Source organism: Phasianus colchicus, chromosome 21 (assembly GCF_987193195.1).
Source record: "Phasianus colchicus chromosome 21, bPhaCol1.hap1.1, whole genome shotgun sequence".
Lineage (NCBI taxonomy): Eukaryota > Metazoa > Chordata > Aves > Galliformes > Phasianidae > Phasianus > Phasianus colchicus.
The window spans coordinates 8,985,587-9,006,036 of NC_143456.1; the positions used below are offsets into that span (position 1 = coordinate 8,985,587).

Here is a 20,450-nt window from a genome sequence, read left to right on the forward strand (position 1 = left end):
TCCGAGTAGAAGACTGAAACGCTTCTCTCTGCAAAATCCTTTTAGAAGAGATTGTCGGGGAACAATTGCCATCTCCTCCCTTATGAAAGCGGAAGATGGATATGAAGTGCTCTGCCACTGGAGCAGCGTTTGGGTTTGAAGTTTTGGGTGGCCGTGAGCTGGAGTGAGACAACGTGCGGCTCATCCCATCCACTCTGGAACCTCTTCCCGCAATGCCAGGGGAAGCACGTTGTGATTACTGTGTCTGGGTAGAATACAGAGCAGCGTTTTGCCCTCAAAACGCGTATTTCCAGCTCTCGTGAGGCACTTTCCTGTTTAATTAAGGGTTTAATGTGGAACGGGGCCGTGAGGCTGCGCCCCGCCGGCCGCCAGGGGGCGCTGTGGCGCAAGGTGCCCCTCTGGCCGGCCGGAAGCAGCGGTAGGAGAGGACAGGGCGGGGTCGCGCGTGACCGCAGCGCCCCCACCGGGATCCGCGCCGCGCCCACGTGTGCGGCCGTGCCGCGCCCGGGTTGGAGCCGGCGTGTGTTTGTCCATCCCCTCCTCCTTCCCCCTTCCTCGCGCGGTACCGGGGGACTCTTCCCCGTGTGGGAGCTATGGAGCAGGCGCTCAGGTCTCTCGCCCGCAGGGCCGTAGGGCTGCCGTCCGCCGCCCGCAGCCGCTGCTTTGGGAAGGGCCCCGCGCGGCTCCGGCAGCCCTGGCGGTTCTGCACGGCTGCGGCGCGAGGCGGGGACCGAGCCCGTATCTCCAGTGCGGGTCTGCGGGAGGGCTGGGGCTCGGCGGGGCGCGAGGCCTCGAAGGGCAGGAGGAGGCCGGAGGGAAGGGCTCTGCCCATCGAGAGGACGAGGGGCAGCGAGATCCTGTTCGGCGTAGCGCCGTGCTCCATGGCCCTGTCCCAGGCCAGGAGGGATCTGTTCAGGCTGTTCCTCAAGCGGAGCGGCGGCCCTCAGCGCGTGGTCAGCAGCGAGTTCGTGCTGCAGGCCGCGGCACGCGGGGTTCCCGTGCTCCGCGTCGGCAGGAGGGAGCTGGATGCGCTGTGCGGGGGCCGCGTCCATCAGGGAGTGTGCTTGGAGGCCACCCCGCTCCGCTTCAAGAGGCTGGAGGAGGCCGAAGAGCCCGGTGTGGGGGATGGAGAGAGCCCGAACCGACGGCTGCTGTGGCTGGTGCTGGAGCAGATCCAGGACCCCATGAACCTGGGGGCGCTGCTGCGCTCTGCGTACTTCTTGGGGGTGGACAGAGTGGTGACGAGCCGGAGGAACAGGTACGGGGTCAGGCGTTCGCTGCCGTGGTGCTGAGGATTTCTGCTTTCCTTCCCTCAGGGGTCTCAAGCCTACGCTCCTCAACAGCGGCTTTAGGGAGCTTTCTGAGACTGACCTCGAGATGTGGGGTTGGGCAGAGCTGGGCAACCGAGGCTGTGGGATGCAGCGTTCCAGGCTGGCAGGGAACCTCCTTGGGTGCCCTTTTATTTATTTATTTATTTTAAACCCATTTCACGTTTCAGTTGTTCAGCTGCACATAAAGTGCCGCAGCCTGTCTCCTGGGTTTGTTTCTGAGCCTTCCTGTTCCCCATAGGAAGGTGCATCCATTGAGGGAACAAGATTTTTTGCAGAGTAGATGAAGTTGGGTTGTAGATGTACGAGCAGAAAATACAGAAGCAGAAATCCTCCTAGTTTTCCCTTTCTGTTCTTATATGAAACTTTTCTTTTTCTCTTGCAGCTGCCCCTTGACTCCAACAGTGAGCAAAGCAAGTTCTGGAGCTATGGAAGTCTTTGATGTCTACAGCACAGATGATCTCCGGAGCTTTTTGAAGGTAGAATGATGCACATTTCTCTGTATTGTTTTACAACGTATGGGAAACTTCAAATAGTACATATATTGAGCAGAGAAGGTACAAATAGAGGAACTCTGTTATTTGCAGTGTTCAGACTCCTGCTCTGCATTCCTGTTTGCTGCTTGCGGTGTGTGCCATAGGATCTCTCTCACAGATGTGCACCCCCAGTCTGGTGGAGCAGCAGCTGTGTGTTGCAGGGCCTTTCAAGAAAAATGTGCTGGCCTGGTAGGATGGATCTACCCATAGGATGGGATCTGTCCCCCCACCCATCCATGGGGACCGGAGTTGGTGCGATTGCCTGCTGTGGGTCTTCCCTGATGTGCGTGGAGGTGATGTCCTCGAGCCTGGCACATGATGGCAGCATTGGGCAGCTTTTAGTGCAAGGGAGTGGTGAGAAACCAGGGCTGTGTGTGAGCTGCACCCAGTCTGTGCTCCACGGGTAGCTCTGCTTCTGCCTCTTTGAGGAGGAGCTCATCAGATTGTGCTGTGACCATGAGCTGGAGTAAGCATGGACTCCTTCCACATTGCCAGAAAGCCAGTGTTCAGCTGTACAGCGGGTCTGTGGCAGCTGGAGCTCTGAATGATGGAGAAATGAAAGGCATATAAAGTACATTGACATTGAAACAGCTGGAAGAATCACTTTGTTACTGTAAAGTTTGAATTATTAATGTTTTGAGCCATTGTAGCCGTTCATTTTATTGGACCCAGATTCTCTGGCCTAACCACTGGCATTGTCTGGTGTGAATTTGATGTAACAATGTAAAAAGTGTCAGTTTCACAGGAAATGAAGCTGGCAAGAAGCAGCAGCTCTTTTATTGTTAAAATAGGCTTCTAAGACAAATAATTAAAGTACTTTATGTTAGGGCAGGGGAAGGAAGGCTGTTTCTCTGGTTACGTGAGGTGCTGAGTGTTGAGTGCCCTGCTTTGTTATGAGCTGATTTTTGGCATCTGAGTTTGAGAATGTGTATCTGTATTTGAAAATGTTTCTGGGAGCTTCTGGTGGCTGAGCCTGTGCTTCAAAACTTCCATTGCATTGCTCTGTTCATTAACCTTAAGCTGATTTGTTTGACACAGCAACTCCTCCTTTATGCTTTTCAGGCAAAACAAAACAAAACAAAAAACAAACCTCCCTAGAACTGTTACATTGGCAAAAAAAAAAAAAAAAAAAGTAATTTCAGTTGCTTTTTGTTTGCTTGCTGAACTGGAAGAAACACCAGAAGGAAAATTACCTTTTGTTTTCCTTTTTCTCATTCGAGGTTTGTGTCCTGGTTCTGGTAGGGCTTTGGTGGTGAAAATTCAAGGGATGTCAGAAAGCCAGTCAGCTTAACTGAAAATCTAGGAAAAAAAATATGGTTATGTATATGTTTTATTTTCTTTTTAAGCTTGGAAACTTAGTATTGTTCTTAACATTTGTTTCTTCTCCTGTTCTCAGGCTAAAGCTGCAGAAGGCTGGGAAATTGTGGGAACAGTGAGCCAGTCTGAAACTGTGGAAAATGTTCCTGTCATCAGCTGCTTGGAATTTCGGTGGAATAAACCCATTATTTTAGTAATAGGTATTTCAATTTACAGAGCTTTGGTCTCAGGGCAAGTTCTTATGCGAGTGAATGACCAGGGTGGCATTCCATCCCCTAAGCTAGTTGCAGATCTGTTATGTTCCATTACACTTTGGTCTGGAAAAGAGAAGCTGAGCAAGAAGTACTAGAATGGTCTGCCTGAAAATGGAATATATGGTCTCAGAAGAAAGGGGAAGGCCAGGAACTTTCTCGCAGTGTGCTGTGTGAGCAGCTAAGCTGTGATTATTCCAGGGCCTTCTGCTTCTCCTCCTTTGCGTGGAGGAGATTTGGAAAGGGTGCTGTCCTTTGTAGGGAGAGTTTGGAGCTGTGTAGGCTGACAGAAGGAGAAAAGAAGGGGAGTAATGGCCTTGTGGCAGCTAGAGGAAGAATGCTGCTCTAGGCACCTGTGTGTGGCATCTCCTTGGCCCCCACTTTGTGTCTGTCACCTGGCATAAGAGCTGGCTTGAGCTTTTACACTTGAAAGTGGTGTCAGGTTGGTGATGAGCCATCAAGGGGCTGTAATCCTGCCCTGTGCTGTGGTTTTCTTGGCTCAGAAGACATTCTTTTAATTAAAATGTTTATTGAACTGCTAGAAATACTGACAAGACAGTGCAGCAAATCTGGCATCTCTACAAGATGTGTGAACCTATATTATAAAGGGAGTAGGGAGACTGGCAGCAATGCTGATAGACCACAAAGAAATGCATCCCAGAAACGTTGACAACACCGAGAGAAAAGAAGGTGGTGAAAGTGGCAATGGTGTCATTACCTTGAATTATGAGAGATTTCTCCAGGAAAAGCTCCAAGTATCCTTTTGACAAGGGAGATTGGAGACTGATTGGTAGATACGTAAGGAGAGCTCCCAGACCTTGCACCAGTAATGATCTCAGCTCTCTGCTGAGCACTCACTCTTTGCTGAAAAGAAAATTGAACTTTACAGTTGTCTGATGCTGGGGTTGTTTGAAGAAACATCCTAGATCTGAATATGTAGCACACCTCTAGCCACAAACAGCAGCAAAGATATATTAGCATGGTAGTGAGCTTCCTGGCATTGCACAGGTTGTCTTGTAAGTTAAGTGTTTGCACACTTGAATTCGCACCTCTGGTATCTGTGCTGGCTTAGCAGAGTGATTTGGACAGTCCAAGTTGATGTTGTTTGCTCTGGACTCATTGCCAGAGGTGACAGGCGTGCTGACTGGCCTTAAGACTGGAAGCCTTGTGTGAATAGGAATGGGTTGGGAGCACTTAGATGCATTACCAAATAATTAAGAGGGACTATGTCAGGTGCACTGTCAATGGGAGACAAAACTGATACTGAAGTCAAGGATGTGCTTTTTATTCACCAGTGCAGACTAGGATTTTATCTGATTTAGTAAATACTCCCTCCCACGTGTCAGACTCTGTGCAAGTCTTTTTGCCCTGAATTTATGGGTCCTAATTATTTTAAGCAGCCTGGGCCATAAAAAGCTTTGTAAAAGCTGGAAGCCAAATTGCTGCCTTTATTAGGAATCGTAAGACCTTTATAAGGGAGAGGAGAGGAGAGCTCCAGGAGCTGTGGCACCTCTGGTGATAGGTGCAGTTCAAGTTGGAGAATCCCATGGAGCAGAGGTACAGCAGCCCCTATCAGGCAGTGTGTGCCCCCATGGTGCTGCTGTGGGAGGAGTCTGGACCACAGCACAACAGTTGAAGGGGAACATTTGGCTTCCATCATGCTGAGCCTAGTTTGTTAGGGGGCAAGCATATCTTGAAATGAGCCAGGTATTCCTGCAGCCACGTAGCTGTCTGTGTAGCTCTAAATAATGAATATGGAAGAAGTCTTTGGGGAGCTGAACAGGCTAGGAGGTCTGCGGTCTTCTGCATTTTCACTTGTCTGCACATAGGATTGTTTAAAGCCTCTCCCTTTCCATTTCCCTTTGTGACAGTGTGAGTCAAACAACTACTAATGACCTGGGATAGATTTCAACTCTGTTTCACCAGTGTATCAGCCCAAACATATCAGGGCTGTTGGATGGTTTAACAACTAATCAATTGAAGCCTCTGGTTAAACTGTCTGCATTCACAAGTTGCACTCAGCTGGTCGTACTCTCTGCTGAAAGGGCTGAACCTGTCACTATCGATAGGGACTCAGATTTGCTGTGGTAGAGGAGGCCAGTGGCCTTGTCTGCTTCATCCCCTGGCAGCAGCCCATGTCTGTGGGCAGCTCCACAGTGGATGCTTGCATGTGTGATCCTCATACTTGTGCTGCAAGGCTCTGAGCTTAATGCTGGAGTACAGGTGTGATGCACAGGTATTCCTCAAAAACCCTGCTGGTGCTGAGAACAGATCCAGGGGCAGTGGAAGGGGTCAGAAAGGGAAGGTTGGACAGGTGTCCATCTGTCTGTAGTTGTTGTTAATGGGAGTTGGGAAGTTACTTAACAGACGACCTATACTGATGAAGGAAAGAGGAGCGTGGCTGCAAGCTGATCTGAGCATTGTCTTTGTTCTGCAGGTAGCGAAGGCGATGGCCTTTCCCTGGAGACACAGCTCCTGTGCCACCAGATGCTGGTCATCCCCTCTGGCAGGGCACTGCACCCAGGCATTGAGTCGCTGAACGTCTCCGTAGCCACTGGTAAAAACAGACCCTGTGCAATGGCATTGGACTGAATTTAAAAATCAGTCAAGCATCCAGACTCTCAGAAAGATTTTCATATAGAGTTAAATAAAAGATTGTTGTCTTTTTGTTTACTTCTCTACAGGCATTCTCCTGCACTCCATCTGCAGCCAAAAGCTGAGGCACGGTGATTGATTTTTATCCTGGCACATGGTGGAAGTTGCCCAGCCAGGATCTTTGATGGCAAGAAACTGCTCAGTGTTCCATGGCTGTGTTCAGCATGGATATGGAAGTGCGCCTTCCAGGCTCGGCACTATCTCAGCAAGTTTCAGGGTGAGCCCCATTGACCCAGGTTGTGTTCTGGCTCATGCACCACACCAGCAGAGCCCTGGCCCAGCACTGAAGTCATGCCTGTGTGCAGTAGGTATCGTGTTCCACCAGCACCTCAGAGGAGAGATTGTAAGGAAGGAAGACAAAGCTAAGCTTTAAAAGTAGACAACCAAATCCTTCAGTTTTAGCAGTAAAATAGCCAGTGGTGGCTGCAAGCCTTGTGTTTGTTGCATGGGGAACTTCTTACATTGCTCAGGCTGTGGGTTTGGGGCTGTAGATGAATGGTGGTTCATGGTTGGAGCTGACTCAGAGAACAGCTATGCCCTGTGCCTGGGGTGCTGGCGAGAAGCTGGTCTGATTTGGGACTGCTCAGTAGCCATTTATTCGTGATAAGGCGGTCTGTCTGTTACACCTTGCTGCTTGAATGTCTGAAAACACACCGTGTTGTATTTGATTGTAACACAAGTCTGCAGCCGTGCCAAAGGATGAACGTGACCTGTTAGAAACAGCTGTAGTGGGGGAAAATGCAGCCCATTAAAATAAAGCCTCTGTAAAGATTTGTTGTAGACTTGACTCAATCCTTTTTGTGTCATATATAAATGCAGAGTGTGATTAGTGGAACGAGGCACTTCCTTCAGGTGGGAAGGGGAGCCAGGAGCTTGTTCTCTTCATTCAGGGAAGTTTCCTTCTTGTGATGGGTCTAATCCAGCTGGATGCTGAGCTGCCCAGCACCGCTGTCCCCACTGATGGTGTGTGGATTCAGGGGCAGTGGTGACAGTGGCTTCATTTGCAAATATCCTGGTTGAAAACCAGCCTGGCTGAATTATTGAGAACCGAATGAATGTTATCGCTTAGCACCTTAATTATTTTATTTAGCTACTGTGGCCCTTTGCATAGGATTCCTCATTAACACTTAATTTACAGTGCCCTTTAGGGATAATTTCAAACAATTCAGCTTAGTCTCCCTCCTCTCCCCCTTCCAAGTGAACAAGTAAATCACTCAGAGTGACTAATTAGGACTTCCCTTTGAGCTAAATGAAGTCTGTAAACTGGTCTGTGGATGTGGAGGTTTTTCAGACGTGTCCCTGCAAGAGGCTGGCGGCCTTGCTGTGAGGGCAGTGGCTGTGGTGGGATGAGGGAGGGACAGGATGTGGGGTGGGACAGGACACACTGCCCTGCACCTGCGTTGGCAGTGAGGACTCACCTGGCTGACGTGAGCACGGAGCACAGCCCAGCCTGGGATGCAGTGACCCAGTGGTGGGTTTCATGGTGCCGGTTGCCTGTGGGCAGCCTTAAATCCCTGCACTGCTCTGAGCCCTCAGTGCAGTGGGACAGAGGGGCTGGGGCTGTGTCTGCAGGAGCCCCGTGTGGATGGGTAAGGGTAAGCCAAGCCTTACTGGCATCTAGGTGGGATCCTGTACTGCTCTGCACTGAGATTTGACTTTTCAGTGGTGTTGAGTACTCCGTTTCTGGATCTGCGGGTGCCTGTTGTGACAGAGTGCATCCTGAGGTGTCTCCTCTGCAAAAAGGCAAAACCAAATCCTCCCCAAATGCCTGCTGCAATGCGAGCAGAGCTGTGGTGCCTGAGTCTGAAGGTGTTCACTGCGTATCAGCTGAAGTCTGGTGGACTACAGGGATCGGGCAGGTGTGGAGCACTTAGGTTTCTGGGGCTGAATGTGCCTGGTTTTTAATTGCTGAAACAAAAAGGGAAAGGGCTGGGGAGGATGCTGGCACGCTGTCACCACGATGTTTGACTCTGCAGCCGTGTCAGCCCCAGCAGATGGAGCCCGTGCTCCAGATTTGCTTATTTCTCGCAAGCCAGACGCAGCACTTGGGGCTGGCAGAGTCCTCTCCAGCAGCAGGGATGAGGATAAAGCCATTGCTTTCTTGATCTATAGTTAAGCGTGTGTGTAAATGTTTGTATTTACATATATATATATATATATATATATAAAAAATATTTATACGTAGAGAGTTTTCTAATTCCATATAAACTGCAGTTTCTCCATTAAAAAACAAATAATGTATTTCCTTGTGCAGTACTTAAACATGAGGAGACCCTTCATTAAGTTTGCTTGTGCCTGGGAAAGCCACGTGCCCTCCGACCACGCTCAGCCATCGCAGCTCATCCCCAGCAGACAGGCAGGTGAGTAGCAATGCAGCAGGAACCTCTTCTGCAAAGCTCCCAGAAAGCTTTGATGCCAGTGGGACAATGCTGCTGTACACCTCTTCAGGTCTAAATTTGGTGCTGGAGTGTCAGGCAGGGCTTGCAGGGTTTGAGTGGAAGAGGCAGCGGTGCTTTATGCTTAGTGCTAACGAAAGTTTGCCTGCCAGCTCTGTTGGCACACCCAGGGAAAGTGCTGGGAATGGTCACAGTGCCAAGCAGAGCTGCACCTTTGGAGCTGGAGCTTTGAGTGCTGTGCGGTTTGCCCCCGATTTAATAAATGCAATCCATTAATTGGATCATTGCCTGCTTCTGCAGTTAATTTCCTGGATATTTTTAAATGTTAAAATGTAGTTTTTATAGTCTTTCATTATTTTTAGCCTTAAGCTCAACTATAATCGTCCCTGTAATGTAACTGTAAAAAAAACTCACGGCTTTATATCATAAAGGAGGACATTAATTGTCATTTTTTGTGTACATCAGCAAGATCAAAACATGCTTCCTGATTACTTCTGTTTGTACATAGAGTCTCTTTGATATTTAGATATGAATAAAGCGTGTTTGTGTGTAATTTGAAAGTCAGTTCTTCCCTCCCTGCTGCTTGTCATGGATTCCTTTTGGAAGCATATTTACCAAATTGATTTCAAAATTTAGTAATTGCCCTTCCAAAATGATTTCTCAATAATCAAAATGTCTCCAGGCACGGTGGCAAAATATTTGTCCGTGCAGCTCAGGAGCCACGCTCCCCACCTCTGCCTTTCTATCAGGGGAGCACAAATCTCTTCATCTCCCCCAAATCAGGTCAGAGAGCCCAAGGCTCCCAATGGGCACACGGTCCCGTTGGTCTGAGTGGTTCCATGGAGGCACAGAGGGTCGTCCTGCAGCACGTGGGTCCTCCAGGCACAGCAGGGAATCCTCCAGCGAGGAGCGGAGTTTGTAAATGTAATCAACCTTGAGGTCTTGTTACTTCCACAGGTGCAATTAGCATTACCATCTGCTAATCCATGATTAACGATGTTTACAAATATGCTACAACATGTTAAAATGTGCCTGCGTTCCTTTTTGTTTTTTTTTTTCCCCCTCTCCCTGTTTTGATGGGGTTTCCCAGCTCCCCGTGCTCCCCATCAATGCAGACGTTTTGTTTTCGTTATTTAAGAGTGGTGTTAAACTCCAAACCAGCTGTAGGAATGACAAGTTCAACTCAGAAGGTCGGTGCCACTAAGTGGGATTTAATTGCATGGGGGCTGAGGTACAAACTGGTGAATCTGAATAATAAAACTTTCTTGGAAGCGACATATGGCACAGTTTAAAGTAAATTTTTATTGATCGTCCCACGACTGATGTGTTAATGGATGGCAGTCTTTCCTTTGGGTTTGATGTTGACGTGGAGTTTTAATAACATCACCCAGGAATATTGTGGATTCTAATAGGAGGGTTTTATTAAAAAAAAAAAAAAAAAACAACTGTTTTCTATTAACTGCCTCTTTCTTTTTAACACAGAGAGGAATGTATTATATTCCACTGTATGTCCTCCAGATCTAGGTTACGTGTAATTGCTCGGTAATTGGTAGAACCATGTAAAAGCCATGGTATTTGCCAGTCAACCCTCCTAAGTCACCATGAAATTGAAGTGTGATATTTATTCTCTATAAAATTTGTGACCCAAATGTTGTGTAACATCAGGCCTGGTTGACTATGGCTGCATTTTGCAAGGCTGCTGCGTGGAAATGCATGTGTCTGGGGCTGTGCACCTGTGTTCCCTGACACCTGGGGGTGGGAAGGAGCTGGGGGTTTTGGCTGGGAGGTGGGGGGGTTGTTTTGCTTTGAGGGAAAGGCTTTAAGCTTGGTTGGGCTTTGGCCTCATTGTTATTAATGTTGTCTTGAGGTCCAGCTCAAAATGATGGAGGTTTTGGAGGTAGCCTAAAGGGAATCCCATTCTCAAGAAATGTCCCTGATTGAAGGGAAGCATTTCAGCATCTTGCTCCAGAGGGTGTTCAGGCATGTTTGTTTCTTTGTGATTTTTGATTACAGATTGTGATTTGAATACAGTTCCAGTTCAGAACCTTCCCATGCCTGTGCCTGGGCAGGTTCTGCCCTGGCTGTGCACAATGCAGGGTGGGCTCAGGACAGCCCCTGTGCTCACTGCACAGCTCTGGCTGCACGCAGAGGTAATGACTTGCCTATGATCAATAGTTTTATACACTTCAGAAGTGTAACAACGTGCTATAGCTCAATGCAAACTTAAACCTGCCAATTTTTTTTCTTTTTTTTTTTTTTTCCCCTGCAGTTTTAGAAGCTGCAACATCAGCAGTGTTTCTCCTGCACTCCACAAGTCTGAGCTCAGCTGTTTTCTGTGGAGATCTGCTACTGCAAATCCTAGCAGTGCCACACTCCATGCTGTGCAGGTCCCACTGCAAGGCTGTTGTGTTGGGTTCCAGCAGCTGCTTTTAGTGTTTCTGTGTGTTGGTGGCACAGAGGGTCCAGAGCCACCCGGGCTGGTCGTGGGCATGGCTGAAGGGACACAGCTTTGTGTTCTGCAGCAAAAGAAAGGGGCCCTGCTTCTGCCTGTGCCCTCATTAGCACCTAGCAGCGCGGCACAGCTTGTTCAAGCCATATCTCAAGGCTTTTGCTGGAGATTACATCTGTACCTAATGCGCATTTTTCTATAAACAAGGGTGCTAAATGGCCTTTCAGTTCCCTCTGTAATGCCTTTTTTAATGGAAGGTCCTGAATTAAGAACGTATATATATGTATGACTCTTAAGAATTTTCTAAGTGATATTGAAAACCTATTGTGAGGTAGGATTTCTTCTTGCAAAATTATTTTAATGAGGTTCCAGTTTATTTTCTGGCTATATTTTACTTATTTAATCCTCCAGAGGTGTTTTTCAGAGGCAGCATCTCATTTTCAATGCAACTATTTTTAACGTTAGGGAAAACTACCTTGCTGAAATGCATGAAGGAGAAGAAAAAAAAAAAAAAGAACCAGAGGAAGATGTACGAGATAAGAATAAACTTGAAAAGCTTTGAGGTGGTTTATGGCTTCTCTTGAAAGAATAACACTTCATGTATTTTTGTTATGGTGTGGTTTAATGATGCTTGCAGGAAAAAGATAAGGTAGAAATGGAAATATAAAATTAAACCAGCAAAGTGAATGTGATTATTTTAGTTACTAGTATTACCTGGGGAAAATGCTCTCGGGGTTTTTTTTTATCTAGTCTAAATATTTGCTTTTCCAAGAGGGAAAGCCCTCGGCAGTGCTGGGCTGCGATGCAAAGCGCTCCCAGGTCCTGTGGCCAAACAGGGACATTGCTCCCTTTTGTTATTATTAAGGAAATTTGATGGTTTTTTAAGGGATCTGCACATTACAGCCGAGTTTGCTGCCCTCTGGGGCGCTGCCCTGCTTGCAGGGATGCCCATCAGCAGAACTTGGGCATGGCTGGTTCTCAGGGCACAGACCTGTCCCATCCCATTAAGAGCCCATGTGTGGCCTTGAGCTTCACCGGGTGGTTAATTGTTCAATTTCTTCCATGGATGTGCAAGTGCGAGGAGTTTGTTCATAATTAAAGTACTTGAAGATTTATACTTTAATTCAAATAGCTGAAAAGAAGCAGTTCCTGTGTAGGTTTCTTCACTATCAGAATCTAAAACAGATTATTATGTAAATTTTTTTTCGATCCTAAATTCATTATAATATTCAATTTCAGGAAATGCTCTTGACCATCTGCTGCTGCTCTAAGAAACGAGTGTTTACCACCAGAAATATCAGAGGTATCTGGGATAGATCACAGCAGAGTGTAAGGGCAGAGTGCAGCCACTTAAGCAAAGCTGTGCCACAGTCGCCGTGAGCCTGGAGTTGGAAGGTACTGCTCCTCCCCTGCCCTGGCACACACTTTTCCTGCCATTATTTAGCACCTGCATGATAATCAAAGATCTCTCTGATACCACTTCCAGTTTGCTCCCACACATTATTTAGGAAAAATTTCTTCTCTGAAAGAGTGGTGAGACATTGGAACAGGGAAGCGGTGGAGTCATCATCCCTGGAGGTGTTCCAGAACTGTGGAGATGTGGCACTGAGGGGATGTGGTTGGTGGGCAAGTTGGGGTGGGATGGACTTGGGCTTAGGGGTCTTGGAGGTCTTTTCCATTCTAAATTATGACGTGGTTCTACGAGGGCATGATGGGTTAACTAAGGTGATCTTAATAGTCTTGTCCAACATCAGTGATTCTGTGGAATATCAGAGCATAGCACATGCTGGAGGTTGTTTTTTGTTCCTTTCTTTCACTCGTGTACTGTCTCTATAACTGGAGCCCTTCCTTGCCTCAGCATTCAGGGTGAGCTGACCCCCTCCTTTTCCCCTTTTGGGGGCATTTCTGCTCTGGTCTCATGCAGCCCAGGGGGATGAGAAGGGCAGGACCCCATTCTGGGAAGCATTGCTGAGCTTCCACCCATGGGTGCTCCCCCTGCCCTGACCGTGTGCCCCCAGCATCCTTTGTGTGTGTGCACCCAGCAGCTGCGAGCGAACCCGCGTTCGATTGCTGCAACCGCCTGGGGAATATTGCTCACTAATTATAGAAAACAGAAGACGTGCTCCCCTCCTCTTGATTTTTTTTCTTTTTTTTTTTTTTTGATAAACATTGTCTCCTCTCAACAGCCGAGTGTTTAATTAGTGTTGATTGCTGCTCGCATGTTCGATAACTGCTCATCAGGCGGAGGTGTCCAGTGATGCAGCGTGGCCTGGAGCGCGGAGCGGCGCAGGGTGCTGCTAATTAGGGATGCCATTTATTTTGGGAAGTCATGTGGACAGCGGCCCGACTTTTAGGTTAAGTTTCAAGGTTAAAGGGAAACGTTGTGAAAAAAGAAATGGACCATAAGAGTGAGGAGCTCTGATGGCAGCGCCATCACCAGCATGGGGGACACCCCATAGGTCATCCCTGTATGTGTTTATACACGTATGGAGTGCACGTGTGCCTGTGTATGTGTGTATGTATGCACATATGCAAAGCTCTCCCATTTAGAAGAGGAGAAAGAAGACCTCGAACACAGCAGTGAGTTCCTAGGGGCAGCTATCGATACGATCAGGATGACTTGGCACAAGTAGGTTCCTCTCTTTTGCCAGGAGCACGTGCCCGTACCAGGTTTGCCCCAGCATCCACAGCAAGATGGAAACATTGAGGGGTACAGGAGCATCCCCTGCCATAGCGATGTGGGAAATTCAAATGCCAGCCCCGTGAGTGGGGCTGGGTGTTGCTGCATGGTGGTGTGAGCAAATGCCGGTCTGCTGCATCTCTGTCCCTATTATTTATTTATATGTTTATTTGCTGTGCCACCTGACAGCGGTGATGGAGCTGTCATGCTTTGGTGGCCACCAGCTCGTGATCCGGCACCTGTTCTCTGCGCTTTAATCTCTCCTCTCTGCTCACATAGAGTCTATACATAACCCCCAGCCAAACAAAACGTGAAGAAAAATCAAATCTAATTACAAGCCATTGATTTCTCTCCAAATTTGCTTCTAATACACTTTTTGACTACTCCTTGATTCCTTTGTTTTTTTTTTTCCTCCCCATTTTTCCCTTCCCCTCTCCTACCCCAGCTGCTCAGTCAGCAGCAGCCTCCTCCCGTGGCACCAGGAGCTGCAGCCTGCAGTGTGCACAGCGAGACCTGGCGCAGTAGGGAATACGTGGATGGACACGGGGATTTTGCTGTGGCCAAGCAGTAGGGACGATTGGTGTGATGCACCTCATCTTAAGGGACAGGTAGGACCGTGCAGCTTTTCCTGATGGCTTCTTCCCTTTCTTCTCATTGCTCTGGGTTCTTCTCTGTGTGCTGCTGGATGGGCTGGGGTGGGGGACAGGGCAGGACAGCATGTGGCTAGGTAGTGGCATGCGTCACCCCTTTTGTTACTGCTTTTTGTTACTGCTTGGCTTTGTGTCTCCCCTCGGCTCTGGGTCACCCTGGTGCAGTCAGGGAGGAGACCCTGAGGCCATGTCACCACCACCCATCCATGGCCCCGGTGTCACTGGTGCAGTGGTGATGTCCACCTCCAGCAGGAGCCCCGGGAACACTGAATTCCAAGGGAGCATCCAGATGTATCGTGTGAGGTGGAATACATGAGCTGAAGACAGTTTGGTTGTGTTAATTATGGAAATCTAAAGATAATCTATATTTAATGTCAAATTTTTCTCAAATCTACTAAAGAACGAGGAGAATATATGCACATGATGACATTTAAATGAAGAACAAGGTGCAATTAAACTCCAAAATGTACAGTAGACTAATTGGGAGAGGATGACAAATATAGTTATCATCAGCAACTAATTAGGGACCTGCTTTAGCTTTCCCTGCTTGATTAATCTTGACTAGGTGATAATAAGTTGCACAGGACCGGGTACCTCGCGCGGCGGTTTGGTGGCAGGAGCTGGTTTATGGCTGGGGAGCACACGGACTCACGTGGGACACATTGTGTCAGGGCACGAATGGGTTCTGAGTGATGGGGTGGTGTGGTTGGGGTCCCCACCCCATCTTGTTTTGAGGTTGGTGCTGAGTATACCTGGGTTGCATCCATCAGCGTGGCTTCCATGTTGCTTTGGCATCCTGTGGGCAGTGCTGCAGGGTTTGTGAGGGTGGTAAGCACCTCCATAGAAGTGTCCCATGAGGCTTTACACTGGTTCCAGGTGGCTCTGGGGACAGAGGTGTCCCTAGGTGTGCCCGCTGAGCCACGTGGCACGTGCCAGCCCTGCTGACACCGCCAAGATTTACACGCTTATCTTTTTGCTTTGAAAGGGAAGAATAATAGTAAAATGTTAATGCGGCACTCTACGTATAATGCTGTACATAAAGGAGTGACATGACGTGAGAGACTGATAAATCATTGCTGCTTTCAGACAATCATCTGCACGGAGAGCTCAACGCATGGCTTGTCCCAGCGCAGGAAGGTGCTTGGGAGCCAAGAGTGGCTCCTGGGTGCTGCTGTTGTTGGAGCTGAGTTTTATGGCACGGGCTGCCTGTGTCCCTGTGCTGCTCAGAGTGGGAACCACGCGTCCTTGTGGTGTCAGTGTGCCAGGAAAGCAGTGCCATGATGCTCACATAGTGCATCCCCAGGACAGTGTTGTGGCTGCAGGAGGTCTGGGCGCCCGGTGGGCGATGCGCTCAGCCCAGCCATCGCTGTGCTGGGGGTGAACTTGGCTCGGTCACCATGGAAACAGTGGCTGGCCCTGGTGCTGCTCGCGTGTGCACAAGTCCTGTTGACCTCACTTAGAATTATTACCTTTGGCCAAATAAAATAATTTGTGTTAATAAAGAGACCATTTTCACTCGGCTTCCAAGCGAGCCTTCCCCAGAAGGCAGAGTGACTCCTTAATTACACTTTTACTGCAAGGTGATTAATGTTCAATATGTGATACTCCGTTTAAATAAGTCGCTTATTAACACCTTTAATATGTTTTAATTTTTTTTTTTCCCCCCCTCTTTTTTTCTCCTGCCCACTCCCTGCAGCGCGAGGTGGAGCTCTGTGCCTGGGCACAGCACCCGTGGGCTGAGCCACAACAAGCCCTACAATGGGGAAAAACCCAACTGGTTGTGTCTGTCAGCAGCAAGATTAGATGGGCGGTGTGCTGGGAAATGATGGTGCTCCCCCCTGGTTTTGGGAACTGGGAATGCATATTGCTGCTGCTGTGCATTCCTAAAGCTGCACCTGTGTTGCTCTGGAAGTGCACCCAGTCCAATTCTCATTGCATTTCATTTGCACTGTTGGGCCAAAAAAGGGTGTTTGGGTGCTGTTTCCTCAGTGCAGCGTGAGAAAAATGACTACAGATGCTTTGCATGTGAGTGGAGGGACTCATTTTCCTCCCCCTCCTCGTGGTCTGGTTGGTGCTTACGAAGAAAGGAATTTCAGCTACTGAAATAGATTGTTTCCCATGATTGCAGACAAAGTTGGGAAGTTAAAAAGTCTTTTTATTTTATCTCAACTTCTTTTAGAAGTAGTTTATTTGTGCTGCAACAGGTGTGTCTAGGTATGTTGTTATTCGTCATACAGAAGGCTGGATTAGCAGTAAATAGCCCTCCAGATTGCTCTGCTTTTCACACGTGTGGCTTCTGCAGGGTGCGCTCTGAGCAAATCTCAGTGATTTGCAATGCTTTGCAATGGTTGAGGCTGACATATGGGAAAACTCATCCTAAAAAGAACAAAAATGCAAATCTGACATCGCTGTGGAGCGCGCTCAGGTTGGAGGGAAAGCACCAACTTTATTTCCAGACTCTGCAGTGGAGAGATGCTCCAAGGGATGCTCTGGAGGATGCTCAGAGGCCGGCACTGTGCTGCTCCTGCAGCCTGTGCAGGTTTGGTGCCCAGCATTGTTTTCTTCTTCTTTCCTATGTGTCAGGGCGTGTTGCAGAATTAAATAAAATCATAAAGAAACTGATGGTTTCTAAGTGAAAAGCCCCTTAATTTGTCAGGAATAGCTTCAAAGGAGGTATTCAGGTGCTCCTGGTTATAAACGTAGCAGAGCTCCTTGGTTCCCCCAGCTCCCTGTGTGCGCTGCAGGTAAGGAGAGCAGCAGGTCATACACATCAGAAATGCACATTAACTCCTTCATCTGTTTGATTTCCAACTCCATGCTTTCTGAATGGATGGGATGATTGCTATTGTATTGAAGGAATGGGATCTGTCCCTTTTGTGATTTTGTTTTTGAGTGCTCATCAGTAAATGATGATAACGGTTCATTTAAGAGGATGCCTCTGTACAGCCCTGCAGGAGGGGACACCTGTGGTTTCCTCTGGCAGTTTCCCTGGTGTCAGGCTCTCTCCTGGTCCACTTCTAGTTTCCGTCTCCTCTGCACAGTTCAGGAAATGGTGCAGCTTTGCTTGGGCTGTGGAAAGAGGTAAAGCTGTGCTGCAGGAGGAGGTGAGAGCTCTGGTGATGCTGCTGTTCAGTGGGACATTTTCTCCATGGCTTGTCCTGTTTCCCACCCCAGCAGAAAGGCACCGTGCTCCCCCACCCTGCATTTCCCTGCCAGATATTTGTGAGTTCATCAGTTCACACGGCTGAGCCATACCTCATTGAGTGGTCATCCGTCCCAGGGCCAATTCTCATCTGAAAAGAGCTTCATTGCATTCAATAAAACTTCAGGTGATTCTAAGAGCAGCATTTCTGCAATGCTTGAGGCCCAGTGGAAGGCTCCATCCACAGCAGTGCCAACTGAGCACTGGGGGCTGCAGATGAGCCAGCAGTGGTTTTTGCTGCCCTCTCCCTTTGTACTTCACTTTTCAGCAGCCCAGGGCCGCCCATCACGGCGGTGCCCAGCAGTGAAGCAGCGCTGCTCCCAAATCACAGCCCGCCTTTCTCCCTCTACTGCTGTGGCCAAAACTGAAATGAGAAATTCAGCAAAAATAAAATAAATAGTGAAGCACAACTATAACGACAGACCCGCAGAGGCGTGTACGTGTGACTTACAGCCACAGCCTGCTTTTATGGAGGTTACTTATTCTCCGTAAATTGATGAAGCTTAAAGGGGAGGCTAAACTTTTAGCCGATATATAGGTGGAGAGATATTAAATTCCAGTATTAAAGATCGTCATTAACCTGTTTGTTTTTTATGGGGCTAACAGTAAACACAATGGGCTGTGAACAGTGCTTTTAATTATTCCAATGAATATTCATAACGTGCAGGACCTTGAGAGTAAATAAAGGCAAGAAATTGCACTGCAGAGCTTGATACGCAGAGAGGGCCTTAAATTCAGAGGGAGCAACATGAAATACACTCTGAGAACCTCTCGTCCTGCAGACGCTCTGTGCTTTTAGAAGGGGATGCAGCTCATGCTCAGCAACTTGTTGCTGAGCCTCTGCTTGTGAGTTGGCATTGGGGACTTCAGGGTAACTTTGTTCTTAAGAGTTCCTGGTGCAGAGATGGAGTCCCCTGTCCCACACACAGGGATGTGTGTGCATTTCATGGGTGTGAAGACGTGCAATGGGATGGGGTGCCATGAAGGGAAGTGTGATTTGTGAATGAAGAGACTTGATAATCTGTGGAATGGTGGCTTGAAATGACTTTATTTTGTAGTTAGTTTCTGCCATCTGAGTGATGTTGGATGTGTTGGTTGTATTTATAACTTAATAGCTTTTCTCAAATGTGTTATACTTTTTATGGCACTTCATAATTTATCTGGGATTCATTCAGTGGGCTGAGGGCAGCATGTGGGGCACCAAGGTGGCACAGGGAGCCTGGCTGCAATATGGCTCCAGTATGGCTGCAGTGCATTGGGGTCAGGCGGCCGTGCTGTGGTTCTCAGTGGGGCTGCAGCCCTCACTGCTGCAGTGCTGTGTGTTCTGTGCTGGGGCGCGTGCTGTACCGTGGGTTTGGAGGTGGGCTGGGAGACTTGTCGTGGTCCAAGCTGTGAAACCAGTCATTTCCTCCCACGTGGAAGAAGATCCTGCATGGATGGTGAAGGTGCATTTTGGCAGCTCGGGGTTTTGCTATCCACAAAAATTCTGTTGGGCTCCTCCAGTTCTTTCACTGACCTCCAGCTTGCCCCCACATCACGTGGGATGCTTCAGCCTCACTGCCTTCGGTTGGGCACAGTGCAGAGAAAAAAGCACCACTGCATCTGGTGATGTGAAGTGGTGTAGCTGTGTGTTTATGGCTGAGCCCTTTCCTGGCTACTCAGTGCTGCTGGCGGAGCTGGGGCACCAAGGATGCGACCTCGGGGTTGAGTGGGAGACTCAGGCATCGCTTCTTTGCACAGCTGATGGCAGCCCCGTGCCAAATCCCACTCAGGGGAAAGTGGGAGAAGATGGGGCTGGCTTCCCCCAGTGCCCAGCTCTCCCTGTGCCTCCCTCACCTGTTTTGCCTCCGCACCAGCACTGTGCTCCCCACCCCGACCGCCTTCATTATGGGCTGCTGGTCCGCCAGACCGCAATGCATTTATAATTTTTATTGTTATATCTTTTAATTTTATTTTGCTTTCCTTGCTGTCTTGGCGAGGGGAAGATAGGAGTCCATATTTATTACAGTGCAAACGATCTACCTCTGCGAATGTATGTATCAGTTAATTTAATCTCAGCGGTTTTATTTAAACTGTTTTTCCTTCCTTTCTTTACTTCCCTCCTCCCGTCTCTCCCCCTCTTCCTCCTCCTCCTGGCGCAAGGTGATCAGTTTGTTTAAAAAAAAAAAAAAGATGGAAAGTAAAACTATCCCGTGCCTTTTATAATCGGCACTGAAAAGGCTTTTTCTGGTTGCTACGGAATCGCGCTGCCTTTCACCGCTTCCGCCGTGTGCCTCCTGTGGCCCCCAGCCTGATTGACATTTACAAATTACCAAGCTGAGAGTGTTCAATCTTTGACCCGTGTGTTTCTATTCAGCAATGAGTGAGATTTGCAAGCATTTTGTCATATAATTACTGCAAATCCCTTGAAAATTTCCACAACAACGCCTAGATGAATGGTAATTTGTGCAGACAGCCTCTGATGCCTTTACAATGCACTAAGATGCAAAACAGCCGAATTTTTTTTTTTTTTTTTTTCCCAAAGATTTCTTGGGGGGAAAAAATGTTGTGTGTGTGAGCGTGCTGTAAAATATTTGGATTGTTAGATTTATTTGCTTACACAGCCTATATTTGTGCTGATTTTATTGTATTGACTGTATGCATTTTTTTCCTCCCATTCTACAGTTTTATTGTGCGTTGGTCATATGCATACATCACCAGCATTGTTCTCCAGGAAATTTATTCCACCTTTCAGCGTGCTCTTGATAGGACTTATTGCATTACTAGTTAAGTGCTGAGATTTGCTACTACAAAGATCTGAAACAGCCCCTTGCAATGTTTATTTGCCAGCCCTGGCTGAGGTCATATCTTCTCATAGCTCTTGGCGTGGCACATCTCGCAGCCATTGGGCTCCAGTGCGATCTGGGATGGACCCGGTGCTGCCCCAGCACCAAGAACCTAAAGGAGTGGGTAGCAACACCTGTTGAAATCACGTGCATTTATTTGT

At 48.1% G+C, this 20,450-nt stretch overlaps 1 protein-coding gene across 8 annotated transcripts in view; it reads left to right on the forward strand.

Annotated features, from left to right (window-relative positions):
* The first annotated feature begins 79 nt into the window (after nt 1-79).
* MRM1 (mitochondrial rRNA methyltransferase 1) overlaps nt 80-20,450 on the forward strand; it is a 39,424-nt gene continuing 19,053 nt past the window's right edge. For 4 of the 8 annotated variants that reach the window (XR_016459287.1, XR_004166685.2, XR_004166686.2 and 1 more), the window contains exons 1-8: nt 80-1,258; nt 1,714-1,807; nt 3,261-3,381; nt 5,870-5,989; nt 6,117-6,304; nt 8,342-8,447; nt 12,172-12,327; nt 14,058-14,220. Coding sequence is in view for 1 of the 8 variants with exons in the window: in XM_031591494.2 (XP_031447354.2) it covers nt 594-1,258; nt 1,714-1,807; nt 3,261-3,381; nt 5,870-5,989; nt 6,117-6,166 (1,050 nt within the window). In the remaining 7 variants the exon portion in view is untranslated. Of the gene's footprint in view, nt 1,259-1,713; nt 1,808-3,260; nt 3,382-5,869; nt 5,990-6,116; nt 6,868-8,341; nt 8,448-9,266; nt 10,634-12,171; nt 12,328-14,057; nt 14,221-15,348; nt 19,958-20,450 lie in introns of those variants that run through there. The other 4 variants (XR_016459286.1, XR_016459289.1, XR_016459288.1 and 1 more) reach the window with 4 other exon arrangements.